The sequence below is a fragment of the Carassius auratus genome, chromosome 36 (assembly GCF_003368295.1).
Source record: "Carassius auratus strain Wakin chromosome 36, ASM336829v1, whole genome shotgun sequence".
In the NCBI taxonomy this organism is placed as follows: Eukaryota; Metazoa; Chordata; class Actinopteri; order Cypriniformes; family Cyprinidae; genus Carassius; species Carassius auratus.
The window spans coordinates 674,754-685,149 of record NC_039278.1 but is presented as its reverse complement, the minus strand read 5'-3'; the positions used below and the strand labels follow the sequence as shown (position 1 = coordinate 685,149).

Here is a 10,396-nt window from a genome sequence, read left to right as displayed (position 1 = left end):
TAGCTTTATTGGCATCGGCCCATGAAAACCTCGGTGAACACACTTGACTTGACTTGGCCAAAACCGCAGAGGACACATTTCTGTTTTAGTATAAAGTGATCACATATTCTACAGTCTTTCAGAAAAGAAAAGATCTGTTATACCTTCTAAAGCACTTCACACATCAGCTGAAAGTTGTTGGATAGATGGGGATATCATTTAGGAGAAAACAGGAGTAGAAAGATTCAAAACAATGTGTTTCTAAATATTCTTTTATTTAGCTTTCAGCAAAAATATTATAAGTCTCATAATTAAACTGCAATATGCCTATTGCGTCTAGAACATAAGAACTATTACACGATCAGTTATGAGTAAAGATTGAAATGAAGGTTTGTCTTTAAATCTGAAATGGGACATCTAGCTGCGTCTCTGATCCCTCCTCCCGATGCCAAACACTCGTCACGCTCAGAACAAGCCCTTCTCCTTCTTAATGCTCTTCTGTTTCCACTGAGGCAAACTGGTAAACTCTTCCCTGGAGCATCCAAATATGGCCTGGAAATCTTGGTCAGAGAGATGTCTCTAGAAGAGCAGAACAGGGAAAATGTGTGATGTAAATATATGGAAATGATTTTAAATATAGCATAAGTATGAGATCTGTGTTAGCTTGACTGAAGTGATGTAGGATGTTATATGAAGCAGCACACATTGCTATGAGCAAAGAAACACCACACTTTTATTCAAAGGTATTCAAATGTAGTAGTCAAATGTCTCTTAACTCCCTCTCTCTGTTGAGATCCATTAGGTTTGCAGGGATGTGCTCTCTCTGAAGTATAACCAGCTGTGTGCTCAGTGTTAGGACAGTCTTTGCTTGCATGACTCTGAATTTCTTCATGTATAACATTTGCAGATTTGAAAAGCATGCTTGCATTAAACAGCACTTGGACAAGTAGTGTGTTCTTCTTTTTCAGAATGCATTTTGCCTGTAAAGTTAAGTTGATGCACAGTGCATCATCTACATTTGCTAGGAATGAACCCATGAGCTTGGCATTGCCCTATCTGAACTACAGGAAGCCTGGTTTGTCATTAGACAGGATCTGGAGCAGAAACAGAGGACAGATGCAGCAGACTCGGGACAAGACGACGCACACTAGAGCTGTAAACTCACAGGTAATGAGCAACCAACACACACCTGGAGCAAGAACACAACCAAAACCAACCCGAGCTCATAAACTGCTTATGGAACAAGACTTTGTGCAAATCTGACAAAACGACCAGGAAAAGTTCAACAACAGAACAAAGAGGAAACTGAATGTCCTGATTTCCATGTGGGAAAGTTTCATTTATACTGAACCTTACAATACAGAAGGATTTAGATCAATTAATCAACATGGCCCACACAAATATTGACAAGATTTGGTTGGTGGACAACAGTACAATCTGACAGCATGTGTTGTTTAACGCTCCTGTAAAGTAAAAGCTGTCCGCACCTCTTTGTGAGCGGGGTCCACGTTCTCAGGCAGATCTCCAGACAGTTTGTTCATCAGCATTTCTGCTGGATATTGTGAGACGGGTTCACTCTCCGCATCAGTGGAGCCCTGTCATTACAAAATACAATTGAACACAAATCTTTTATGCAAATCAGGTTCATATTGACTAAATGTGTGTTATATGCAAGAGAAGGTAGGATCTTACAGATTCCACTTTAGTGGGCAATGTGATCTCTCCTAACTCCTCCTTCAGCTGCTCGTAGGTTTTTCCACCCTAGTACAAGGATAACAGTGAGTGAATTAGAGGAAACATCCCGTTCAGCTGCAGAGAAGGACTCTTGCATCAAACCTACGCTCCATTTAGTGGGGTCCCAGGCCGTGAACCACCCCGTGAAGGTAGGAGGCTCAAAGCCCTGCTTCACCATTATAATGGGGGTGTCAGGGTCCCGGGATCCAGGGTGAGTCCGCAGGTATTCCTGGCACGTTGTCACAGATTCCTTACGCTCCACATCATTGGCTTCAATTCCTATCCAGAGGAAGACCTAGAAGAAGAAGAAGAGCCGAAGGCTGTGTTTAGGGTTGGGATGCAGAGCTACTGTTTTAGACACTTTCATCCGAGAGGACCAGAGTATGTTTAGTTCAGACTGTGCTGGTCTACCTGATCCCAGGTGTCCAGGAGCATGACGTCGTCCTCTCGCAGGTCATCCTGGGTGAACTGGGTTACCTCAGTGGCCAGAAACTTGCCGGTCTTGTTGGAGCACTCAAACAGACGTGGTTGATGATCTAGAGTCACCTGCTGTAATCTTGAAGAAGACGGGACATCAACAGTGAAGAACTGTTACTCATCACATTCAGTGGGTCAGTGCCTTTTCAAAACCTTTTTACCATCATTTTTGTTCATTATTCTCTTAAAGATGTAATATTATGGTACATTTTAGATTGTTTTGTAAGGGTACTGTTATAGCGACAGCCTTTCTGCCTTTTTCTGAGAATGCCTGCAAATCTTTTACCCTGAATAATTGAGTTGTTCTTAGTTCGGGGTACCTTCTGTCACTTGCATAGGGTCCTTTTCCACCTAAGGTCTCCCAAAACTCATATGGCTCCTGTCCCTCAGCCATGACCTCCTCTGATGAGCCTCGTCCAATAAAGGAGGCCACCTCCTTCGCCATGGCCCTCTCATCCCCGCTGGAGCCCTGAGAGGACAGAGAGAGAGAGAGTTTAGGACGGAGCTGCGATCGCTCTCCCAGAGTCCCGAGGAGAGACGGCGTACCTTGCCATACCACAGGAAGATGCCGTTCTGGCTTTTCAAGAGGAAGACGTCGTTGGAGTTGAGTGAAGCTGACAGGGCTGGCACCTCGATCGCTTTAGAATTGGTTTGGTGAGAGCCACAGATCTGAAACAGACGGACGGGCGGCTCTGGCTCCGGGGCGCTCTTTCTGGACGTGCCGCCCTGCCCAGGTTTACACATAATATAAGGGGTTATTGTAAGACACATAAACACATCGAGCAAGTTATAATGTTATTAGAGTTTATAATGTAAAAGCAGCACATAATGTACAGGTGATGTTTTTAACAGGTTGTTGCACTAAAAGAAATGTAGGCTGCATTGTGAAAACAAACATTTTCATAAAATATGCACTAAATTTGTGATTGTGACCTTTATCATTTTGAGTCATTTTGTGTACACTGTTATTTATTTAGATCACGCTTTAGTACAGATTCTCTTTTGCCTCAGGACACTCCTAATTTGATGCTTATTAATAGTTAGGTAAGGTTAAGTTCAGGGATGGGGTCGGATTAAAGAATCTAGGATATGGTCATGCAGAATAATTAAGCATTAATATGTGATTTATAAGCATTATTAAACGTGAGAAGATCCTCCTGCCATCTAAGGTTTAGCCCAAGCGCAGTGTGATTAAAGCAGTAGTGCACTACCTCGAAGATCACCATCTTGCCCTTGAAGATGGCCATGAAGTGGCGTGGCTCCTTGCCCATGGAGACTATGACCTGCACCGGCTGACCTCCGTGCTGCTGGTCCAGGGTCACCGCCTGATAGGCACACGCCGTGACCTCGTCCTGAGACGCATGACGGCCCTAACACAGAACACATATCATCATATCAGTCTCCTGGTGTCATTCACAGCTCCTCTGAGCTCACCTGTACTGTGTAGAGATCAAACTCAACTAAAAACTCTCCATTCTAATAAGTAAGGAATTACAAATGCTCTATAACATGCAGAGACACAGATGTTTGTTTAAAGGGTTACCAAGCTCTAAAACTACATTTTGTTACCAGATATGTTTTTGGTGCATAATCACTGTTGCAGATGATTTGCACTATTCCTGTTATCTGGGTTTATAATGAGATTGTGACAGCAGTCATTATGGTCCCTTTACCTTCCACATGTAGAGGATGTGGTTCTTCCTGCCATTAACTTCATAGCTGTACAGAATCAGATAGCAGTCTCCTCCATAGAAGTACCCATGCATCTCAGGATCCACCTCCACCATCTCCAAACTCTTGATGCGCCACACCTGAGGATGGAGAGGGCTTCAGAGATCATCTCTGTGTGTGTAGGGTGATTTCTTTAATAACTCCCATCCTCCTTACCTGCTTTTGTCCACTGCCGTCGTCCACCAAACGCTCCTGTGCAGCAACATCAGGCATCACATGCATCCTACTGGCATCAAACTTCTCTTGAGGGACATCAGCTAATCAATGACAGGACAGAGCAAAGCTTATGGACCAGCATCCAGTCATGCTTACTCTGCTCATCATCACAGCATCACGCTACAAACTACTGCAGATATATCATAAACACAGACATGCTGTCGTCTGTGTATTGGACTACAGAAATCTGCTTTTCTTCATCATTGTGTGTTTAATACAGCATAGCTGTGACAGTACTGACATATCAATGTTTTGATTTATTTAGTTATTTAAACTGATAGCCTCAATGTTCTAGAGTCTGTTGGACAGAAAACAGTTTTTGATGGACTGAAGTAATGAAATGATCTGGTATTAGGCTGACGTACCCACTCTCCCCACGGTGTGTGTCTGGCCCAGACCAGCTGTCTGCTCTCTGACCGTCCAGCTCTTGAACAGCTGCTTGAAGAGAGCCGATTCTCCTCCGTCACTGAGAGCCTCCACTTTAGTAGTGAGTGGGTAACCCTTCAGTTTAATGAACTCCTGGAGATGGATCACATTAGTCATGTGTAAATCTGATCACAATAATAATCCACTGCACTCCAGTCAGTTCCATCAAATGTGCATCTGCTGTTGTGTGTCACAGATTAGTTCGGAGCTGATCTGTGCAGATTTCTCTCCTGATTCAAACCGTGGTGGAAGTGTTTTTATGGATTAAGTCAAATCATCTTTATTTAATAAGACAATAAGAGTCAATTCAGTTATACACTTGGATCTTATCTGAAGTAAGGGTTTCAAAAGTCTTGATTTGATTCTTACAAACACCACTAGTGGTTAAACGTCTGGGTTGTAGGTTCAGTTCCTGTAAGGATGTTTAAACCGTCAGTATAATGCTATGGTCACTAGGACTATAGGCCATGTACACCACCAGTCCAAACTTTGCAAACACAGACTTCATGTTTCATATGTACTGAACAAAGCAGCGGTGGTAACCTCTGGAGGAAGTGGACTCATTGAGACTACAGATCTCCTTCAGTGGCGGCTGACACAAGACAACTCACCAGAGCCCTGGTCATTGCTGCTTGTCTCTCTGCTTTGTTGGCTGTCTTTCCCTTCCACACGAATATTGACATCCCTCCCTGGTCCAAAATATAGCAGTCCTAAAAGAAAGAAAGAAAGAAAGAAAGAAAACGAAAGAAAGAAAGAAATGCTTAAAATAATACAGATTTTTAAATATGTATTAATTAAAATACTACTTTTTTTGTAGTGTATTTATACATACACAAATTATATGAAAGCATGTTTCAGAGTCATTAGTTCATTCCTCTTGATTTTTATTTTATTTTGTTGTCTAACATTTGATGCTGTCATAATAATCAATTCTAGGCCCTCATATTGTCACACCACGGTCTGTCCAACAGAGGGAAACCTAGAAACACAAGACCTTCCACAACTTCCTCCCGATTTCCTGTTAATGATTAGCTCAATGATATCACCTGGCTTGTTACTGTGTGTATTTGGGCATATATAAGACCTGCATTTATTTGTATCTTTGCTCAGTCTTGAAGTTCTTTTGTTCAGACAGATCCTTTGGCCCTATGTTTTGGATTTCTTTGAGAGACTTTTTACTCAGAACTTTGACCTGCTTATTTGTAGGCTTTACTTTGTTTTTTGGACCTTTTTGCCTTGTGGATCCGCACCTTCTTCAGCCATGCTTCTGATGTTAACTTTTATGTTTATTCAAGAAAGACGCTAAGTAAAGACCGTTTGTTTTTCTGCATTCCTGCCTTGTGTGGTTCTCTGCAATTTGGGTCTACACTGCTCTGTGGTGTAGTGGCTAGAGCATTGGGCTACCAGCAACACATTCTGGGTTATAGCCCCGGTTGTGACAGCAAGACTGAGCCAGCAAAATGATGGACCCAGCAGAGGCTGAACAGATTAATGGAGCCCTTAGCAAACAGGGAGTATTGCTTGGAACACATGCATCACAGCTACAGAGGCGGACAGATGCTGTTAACCAGATTGGGGAATCTCTGCAACAACTACAAGCCCACTTGCCCCGAGAACCTGTAGCAGCACTGGCCCCAGATTCTCCACCAATAGCCGCACCTATTTCCCAGGAACCCAAGATCCCAGCCCCTCAGCGCTATGACGGGAAGCCCGGTACATGTAAGGGTTTCCTGACTCAAGTCTCTCTGATTTTGTAACTACAACCCTCTTCCTTTGCTTCTGAGAAGGCTAAGATTGCATAAATAATATCCCTGTTGTGTGATCGTGCCCTGGATTGAGCCTCAGCTCTTTGGAGACAACAGTCCCCCATTTGCTCAGTTCTAAAAGTGTTCACAGAGACTCTCCAACAGGTATTCGACCATCCAAGTCAGTGGCCGTGAGGCAGCAAGAAGGTTGCTTGACCTACGCCAGGGGCATCAATCTGTGGCTGATTATGCCATTGAGTTCCGTACTCTGGCTTCAGAGAGTAAATGGGATTCAGAGGCTCTTCTCTCAACCTTCTACCGTGGCCTTTCTGAAGATGCTAAACATGGACAAAGTTTCAAAAATTAAGTTGTACGTTTGAAAGAGTATTTTGTTCCAAAAATACTCCTTCCGGTTTGTCACAAGTTTGGGAAAGTTTTTTTCGAGTATGGGTCTGTGTGACGTTAGATGGAGCGGAATTTCCTTATATGGGTCCTAAGCAGAGGTGTCAAGTAACGAAGTACAAATACTTTGTTACTGTACTTAAGTAGAAATTTGGGGTATCTATACTTTACTTGAGTAATTATTTTTCAGCCGACTTTTTACTTCTACTCCTTACATTTTCACGCAAGTATCTGTACTTTCTACTCCTTACATTTAAAAAAATAGCTTCGTTACTGCTATTTCATACCGGATTGTTATCGTTCAGAGAGAGAGAAAGAAAAAAAACCCTATCCAGATAAATCGCGCCATCAGGATGGAGTGAATTTGATTGTGGTTGGATGAGAAGTATACACATATACCATTCCGACACCCTATTGGTCCATACGCGATCCATCACACCTGCACATGACACAAGTCACATCACACTGCATAGACAGTTTTGGGTTTGTTTATCAAAAAATATATTTCTTAAAAGTAGGCTGGAACCAGTAGTATCCGATCGCCTCAGAGTCAGTCCGCTTAAATTTCAAATGAAACCGGCGTCAGTCCGGTCTCCTCCCGTCTTTCAGCGCGCTCTTCAATCCGCCGACCACGGTGGAGCAGCGCGAGCTCAAACAGAGACAGAGGACACAAGGTGTGTGTTTACCGATAGATTGTTAGAATATCTGTATCTGTGAAGTTCTTTGTCATAAATACAGTTTACAAAAGGTCACGATCAGTCGGTTTCATCTAGTGTAAAGTTTTCGCTTGTCACCGCTAATCACGAAACAGCTGTTTCCTTACACTTATTTAAATATACTTCATTTAATCATACGTACATACACTACTGTGCAAAAGTCTTAGGCAGTATTTTCACTTAAAAGAATGGTGTTCGGCCAGTCATTTATATATTTTGCTGTAGAGTGTCACTGTCAGTATAAAATATCAGTTTACAATTCCAAACATTCACTTTGCCATCGTCAAACTGCTTGTGCATTCAAAATCGCACTAGATTATTATTAAAATTAATGGCAAACGACTGTCCTACTGACACATTGCAGCAAAAGATATAAATAACTGGCTTAAAACCCTTTTTTGGGGTGAAAACACTATTCTTTCTTTTCCATAAGACTTTTGCACAGTACTGTATTTTAAAAACGAGATTGTTGCTACTTTATAAAGAATGAGCATACAGTCATTCACAGAAATGATTTAAGACTGTGACAGACAGCACTCATCTTAACTAAATATCAGAGTGAGTGACAGAGATACAGTAGAAACATTATGTGTACTTTTGTATTAAATAATGACCCAGATTGTGAAATACATTTATTAGCCTTAGATTAAGGGAAGCACAACTTGGGAAATGAGAGCATCCAAGGTGAAAGCTATGGATTTATTTTAAATATTTGTAATGTTCTTTAATGTTATCCATAGTTTTTTTTGTAGTTCTTTTTTTTTTTTTTAAGTATCGGTTCAGGCACGTTGAGGCGCCAGTACCATTTTAAAAGTATCGAAAAGGCACTGGACCCTACTTAAAAGTTATTATTTATTTCTCACTACTGGCTCATTTGCCAAATGGGTGCTTTCTCTTCGTCCTCCACAAATTAAGCTACTGTAGGTAGTTGGGTAGTGAGACGTTTTAATAAATTATCGTTTGCGATTAATGACGCAAATGACAATGTTGTGATATCTAGGCTATAGAGCATCACAGTCCCACCCACAGCTGGTGCCGGAACTAAAAATTCAATGCAATTTCTGCATTGACATTTGGGGTATAAGCCATTAAAACGTAACCATACATGGTAGACTTAAAACCAGCTACGGCTGTACTAAGCAACAGTATATGCTCATATAAACGTAAAAAGATCATGGGGGCACTAACCTTGTTTTGATCTAAATGCCTTTTATTCGCTATGTCTTGGCTAAGTACTTCATTACCCACAATCCTGAACAATCCCACAATCCCACAGTGATGCATCTGATTGGTGGAGCTCTTATAACCGTCTGGTTAAACCCCTCGAAGGTCCGTGAAGACTGAAGATCATTAATAAAAAAATAAAATAAAATAAAAACCTGTATTGCGTTTTTGCACGGTAGACTTATCAATTCAATCATGATCTCCTTGGCTGCCATTGAGAGTTTTGCAGGGAGGTTGGTAACTTTAGTTAGCATTATCGTCCACTTTAGCTAGGCTACTGTAGCCTCCATATGAAATGAGTCATATCAAGCATTTTATAATGCCACTGTCAAAACAATATTTAGCCTAGACATACCTTTTTGTGCATTTACTGAACATTTGTGTAATGGCAACGACATGTGTTGACAACTGAGCAGTGATTGCAGTCAGATACAAAGCACTGCACCATTGCTGACGTTATCGTTAACCATTTTCACACACGCACACAATATAAAATACACGATGATAAAATAAAAATCAATACACAATACATATATAAAACACTATTTATTTACACGATTAATACTAAAGAACTGCTATTACTGCACATTCACTATATAAAATAAAATTCACTGGAGGAAAAAGTTCGCGCGAGCCGCCGTCATCAGATTTGGATGTCGCTCAAAAGGCTCGTTGCCTCGTTCGCAGTTGTGGCTTCAGTCGAATTCAATGGGGCGCGGTGGTTTATGGGATGAGTAGTTCCTTCGCTCGAAATGAAAATACATACACAGTCTTGTACCTTTGACTTTTTTGGATTTTGTCTTAATTTTTTCACTTGAAATGATATGTTATATGCTTATGAGTTCAGCCGTAGCTGGTTATCCTCACACATGCTCTAAAACTCTTTAGATACAGATTTTTCCGAAAGTGAATGGAGAAAATGAATGGGAAATTTACTTCCGGCACCAGAGCTATCTCGTTCTGTGGGTGGGACTGTGAAGCTCTATATCAACTTTGTAACTCGTTACCCTCCGAACACTGGACATAGCAGACGTATGTACCGAATACAAGAAGCTATCAATCAAGAAGGTATCAGGATTATGAGTTATTTTTCATTTTTAGTTTTTGAATAATCACTTAGATTAATCATTCATTTTGACAGCACTATAATGTTTATTGTAAATAGTCAACCACACAAGAGTAATTGTTTTTAGCCTGCACCAATGTTCTTGTCCATTGCCCTCACAGAGTCCTGCAGCTAAGCTTGGATGTACATTTACATTCCATTCAAGGTTATGGATGACATGCCTCTGAAGTTTGACTTTTTGCACCATAACAATACTTATTGGCAACTATCATCATATCTCTAGCTCTTTAATGTATTTGCATTGTACTAAAATGAGTTCATTTTCAATGGGCATATATGTGGCTGAAACAGGTAGCCTAGTGCCTCCCAAATTTTTCAACATGAACATTTTAATATAACATTATAGTCATTATGGCCTTTAGAAAATTTTTTTTTTGAGGAGGTGGGGTAGTGCACAATAGGCCCTTGTGGCACGGCCCAAGCTTTTGTTCTTAATGGCATTTTTTTTCCTTACATTACTTTTACTTTTATACTTTAAGTAGTTTTTTAAACCAGTACTTTTACACTTTTACTTGAGTAAAAAGCTTGAGTTGATACTTCAACTTCTACAAAAGTCTTTTTAAACCCTAGTATCTATACTTCTACTTGAGTAATGAATGCCAATACTTTTGACACCACTA

The 10,396-nt window shown here is 40.9% G+C and overlaps 2 protein-coding genes across 2 annotated transcripts in view; one reads left to right on the top strand and one right to left on the bottom strand.

Annotated features, from left to right (window-relative positions):
• Positions 1–235: 235 nt before the first annotated feature.
• Positions 236–5,826, bottom strand: LOC113055614 (advillin). Its single transcript, XM_026222035.1, has 13 exons — positions 5,791–5,826; positions 5,175–5,273; positions 4,503–4,656; positions 4,078–4,178; positions 3,864–4,001; positions 3,402–3,560; positions 2,737–2,916; positions 2,511–2,659; positions 2,125–2,269; positions 1,820–2,008; positions 1,672–1,740; positions 1,467–1,574; positions 236–558 (listed from the first exon to the last, which is right to left on the bottom strand). The coding sequence occupies exons 1-13, from the start codon at positions 5,824–5,826 to the stop codon at positions 445–447; spliced, it is 1,641 nt and encodes a 546-aa protein (XP_026077820.1). The 3' UTR covers positions 236–444.
• Positions 5,827–6,023: 197 nt separating this feature from the next.
• Positions 6,024–10,396, top strand: part of LOC113055613 (protein timeless homolog) — a 78,458-nt gene continuing 74,085 nt past the window's right edge. The window contains exons 1-2 of the mRNA XM_026222034.1: positions 6,024–6,276; positions 6,474–6,571. Of these exons, the coding sequence (XP_026077819.1) occupies positions 6,024–6,276; positions 6,474–6,571 (351 nt within the window). The remainder of the gene's footprint in view (positions 6,277–6,473; positions 6,572–10,396) is intronic.

Excerpts from the sequence above, each read along its gene's own strand:
- LOC113055614 (XM_026222035.1), bottom strand. The coding sequence starts at position 5,826 with ATGGCTGAAGAAGGTGCGGATCCACAAGGCAAAAAG. Across the intron at positions 3,561-3,863 it reads ACATCCTCTACATGTGGAAG|GGCCGTCATGCGTCTCAGGA; the intron begins GTAAAGGGACCA and ends GTTCTGTGTTAG. Across the intron at positions 1,575-1,671 it reads TGCCCACTAAAGTGGAATCT|GGCTCCACTGATGCGGAGAG; the intron begins GTAAGATCCTAC and ends TTGTAATGACAG.